At 60.6% G+C, this 3,484-nt stretch overlaps 1 protein-coding gene across 1 annotated transcript; it reads right to left on the bottom strand.

The window, feature by feature from the left end:
- Positions 1 to 316: 316 nt before the first annotated feature.
- On the bottom strand, positions 317 to 2,773 carry AMER3 (APC membrane recruitment protein 3). Its single transcript, XM_014782535.2, has one exon. The coding sequence runs from the start codon at positions 2,770 to 2,772 to the stop codon at positions 331 to 333; it is 2,442 nt and encodes an 813-aa protein (XP_014638021.2). The 5' UTR covers position 2,773; the 3' UTR covers positions 317 to 330.
- Positions 2,774 to 3,484: the final 711 nt, after the last annotated feature.

Below are 3,484 nucleotides of genomic sequence, written 5' to 3'. Positions count from 1 at the left end.
ATGCCCTGCCCTGCTTGCCTGAGTCCTGCCACCCCCTCATCCCAACAGAGTTCTCACATCAGAGACAAAGGATGGAAATTTGGGTCTTAGATTCTCCTGAATGTGACCACAAAGACACAGCTCCCGGCAAGTGTGAAAGCATCCTACAGGTGGGGCTCAGCCACGGCTGGCCTGAGGCCCCACTTCCGGCTGGTTGCAGAGGAGGCCCTCGTGGGCCAGGAAGCTGCAGCGGCTTTCTGGAGCACTTGCAGAGGAGGCCTCTCCCGCTGGCTGTCGGAAGTGAGACAGGTGGCCGCAGGGGCTCAGCCAGGCAGCAGGGGCTGAGTGGGGCTATGAGTCCAGCTGACCTCTGTGTGCTGCCTGCTCCACTGCCCTCGTGCTGAGCTGCAGAGTCTCGTCCTTCACAGAGGCACTGGTCTGGGCATGCAGCCTGCTGGGCTCCACCCTGAGCCGGCTCAGGTCCAGGACACAGCCTAGGCACCTCTGGTCCTGTGGGCTGTAGAGTGGGCTGGCCAGGGAGGGCAGGACGCAGATGGCAGCCATGCTAGGAAAGCTGTTAGGCTGTTTCTGCTGCAGAACGTCAGGGCCCCTAGGCTGAGGCTGCCCGCAGAGCCCACTGCCCATGTCCCGCCTTGAGGGCTGTGCAGCAGGGGGCTGGCAGTCTGGGCGGATCTGCAGGGCTGCCACCTGGGCCACACAGCCTGTCAGGGTGGGCTCTGCATCCAGAGTGCTTCCACCAAGTCCTGGCCTCCATGGACCTCGGAAACACCCCAGGTTCCCAAGTGGTCTGGGCTCCTGGGAGCCAGGCCAGGCTGAGGGATTTGGGACCTTGTTTTTACTGGAAGTGTCTATTGTTGCAGAGGCTGCAGACTCCACAGAAGAGAATGAGCCTTCAGGGCAGCCTCGTGTCCCTTCTTCCCCAGAGACCTGCACACACTCCAGAGACAGGTCCTTGGACAGGGAGCTGGCCCCCTGCTTGGCCCCTGCTAGACCCTCACTCTCTCCAGCAAGCAGGCCCTTGGTACCTGAATGTGCCCACAGCTCCTGCCTGCCGGTTGCTGAGACCACGGTGGTCCTACCTGCATCCAAGGCCCGGGCCCCCTTGTCCTCCAGCTTCGCTGGACCTGGGCCCTTCTCCTCAGAGTCAGCTCCCAGCTTCTCCACCAGTCCCCCGGGTGGGGTTGTGGGCTCCCCAGGGGCCGAGGCAGGTGGAGTGCGGGGCTCGGGGCCACGGCGGAGCCAGTTGACAATGCCCATGGTGATGGCGAGCTCGGTGTCACAGAGCTTCAGCAGGCATTCCTTGCCCTTCCAGGAGCTTTGCAAGAAGCCCTGGCTGAGCAGGTCTGGGCCTGGCGCTGGGGCCAAGTTCTCCTCTGCCCCAACGTGGAAGCTGCACATGGAGAGTGGTGCCCCCAGTGCTGGCCCTGACAGACTCTCGGATACGCACAGGTCATCATCCAGGCTCGGGCCAACAGGGCCCACACGGGGGTCACAGAAGAGCTCATAGAGGGCGTCTCCACTGTAGGTGTCCCGGGGGAAGGTGGCTGCAGGCATGCCTGGGCTCGGAGCCTCCTTCCTGTCCTCCTCAAGGCCTGGTGAGAAAGAGTCATAGTAGCCCTCATCACTCGTGGACACGGATTCTGGCTGCTCGCTCTTGGGGGTGCCTGTGTCTATGGAGCTGGCTTTGGAGCCACTGTGGGGGTCCCTGCAGGGGCACAGAGGGAGCTCAGCGAGCCCAGCTGCGTCCAGTTTGGGCTGATCTGTGTCTGTCCCCTGGGGACCCCCCAGCCAAGGGCCCAGGAGGGCGCGCTGCTGCTGCTCCACCGACTGATTCACACTCTCCCAGAATGTGGCGAAGTCAGACACCTCGTGCTGGGCAGGCGAAGCCAGCCTCTCCACGCTGCCCTGGAAGGGGCCCCTGGGAACCTTGCTCTCAAGGGCTTGCGATGCTCCAGCTGGGCTCTCCAGGCCCTCGTTCAGCTCCAGAGATGGCACTGAGCTCTCATCTGCAAAGATCTCCCCGCAGCCTGTGAGTGAGTCAAAGCTCTTGAGTGAGGCCACGTCCTCACACAGGGCCCTGCAGAGGTCAAAGGAAGAGTCAGGCAAGAGCTCGCTGTCAGAGAGGTCCTGGCACAGGCCATCCGGCCCCAGCCCCTCGCCCCAGGGGAATAAGGCTTTGCCTCGCTGCCCTCCAGCCTCTGACGGGCCCCCAGGGGAGGACAGGCTCTTCCCGCTGGTCACCAGTGAGGCCAAGTTCTCAGTCTTGTTTCTGCGAATGTGGAATATGTTCCGAAAGCACTTCTTGGGTCGTTTCAGGGAAATTCTCTTCCTTGGGATGCTCTTGGCCACGGCCGGCACAAAGGGCATCTGGGGCACAAAGTGGCGGTAGTCAATCATGCGCTGGCTGCCAGAGGGCCCTGGGAAGCTCGCGCTGCCCACCAGCTTCCCTGTAGCTGTGGCCGCCTGGCCTGCCCCGGACACACTGTCTTGAGTCTTGCTCTTCCGCACCAGTTTGAAGGTGGCCCCACAGAGCGCTGCGGCCCCCGCATCAGGGTCCGGCTGTGCCCCTTTGTTGGAGCATCTGTCATATCCTTGGGTGCTGGGACTGACCTGGGGGTCCTTCTCACCGTGGGGCTGCTGCTGCCCTCCAGATGAGACTGACCAGGGGCCTGCATCCTCCCTGGCCAGGACAGTGGCTGCTGGGTCTAGGGGTTTCTCATGGGAAATCTGCAGTCCGGATTTGATGAAAGTCTTTCCTCTCTTTAGCTCCATGCTGCCAGTGCTCCCAGCTGCTGTGGAGGAAAGCAGGAGGCACTTAGCATCCAAGATGGAGGCTATGGTTCTAGAAGACCCCTGCCTACCCTTCCCTAACAGTGGTGCTGGAGCTGAACTCTGACATCTAAACTTTGGTCCTCCAAGGAGGCAGGGGAGAGGGAGATGGGACAGCCTGGCCCATGCTCACTGCTTCAGCCTTTATAGAGAACTGATACCCAGAGGAGTTAAGTCACATGCCTCAAGGCACAAAGTAGGAGCCAAACTGAGAGCAGACTGGGGTCTGGTGCTCCTCACCTGTGACCTCTCAACTTGCCTAAGCATCCTTTCAGAGCTCGCCTGCCAATCAGACTCCCATTTCCAGGCCCAGGCACTCTACAAATAGCACCACATCTTTATGGGAAGTATCATGGCCCTTCTGAGTGGATGGAGCAGAGGATTCAATAAATAAGTTGCCTCCTTCATCTAAGAGGCAAAGCTCAAAGGGAAACCCAGGCCTGCCTCTTGGGCCGGACACAGGCAGCCATCAAACGGAGGGGAAGACACATGCACTGCCCTCCAGGACTGTTGCATCTGTTCGGGGAGGCGAGACTCAATCTACACAGAGGCCATTAGGTAAGGCACAACCAAGCATCTAATGGTACATGCAGAGCTTGAGCACTGAGAAGAGAGAGAGCATGATGGTGGAAGGCAAAAGAGAAGAGGCAAGTAC

The sequence above is a fragment of the Ceratotherium simum genome, chromosome 9 (assembly GCF_057802395.1).
Source record: "Ceratotherium simum simum isolate JZ-2026a chromosome 9, ASM5780239v1, whole genome shotgun sequence".
NCBI classification, from domain to species: Eukaryota; Metazoa; Chordata; class Mammalia; order Perissodactyla; family Rhinocerotidae; genus Ceratotherium; species Ceratotherium simum.
This window is presented reverse-complemented; position numbering and strand designations above follow the sequence as displayed.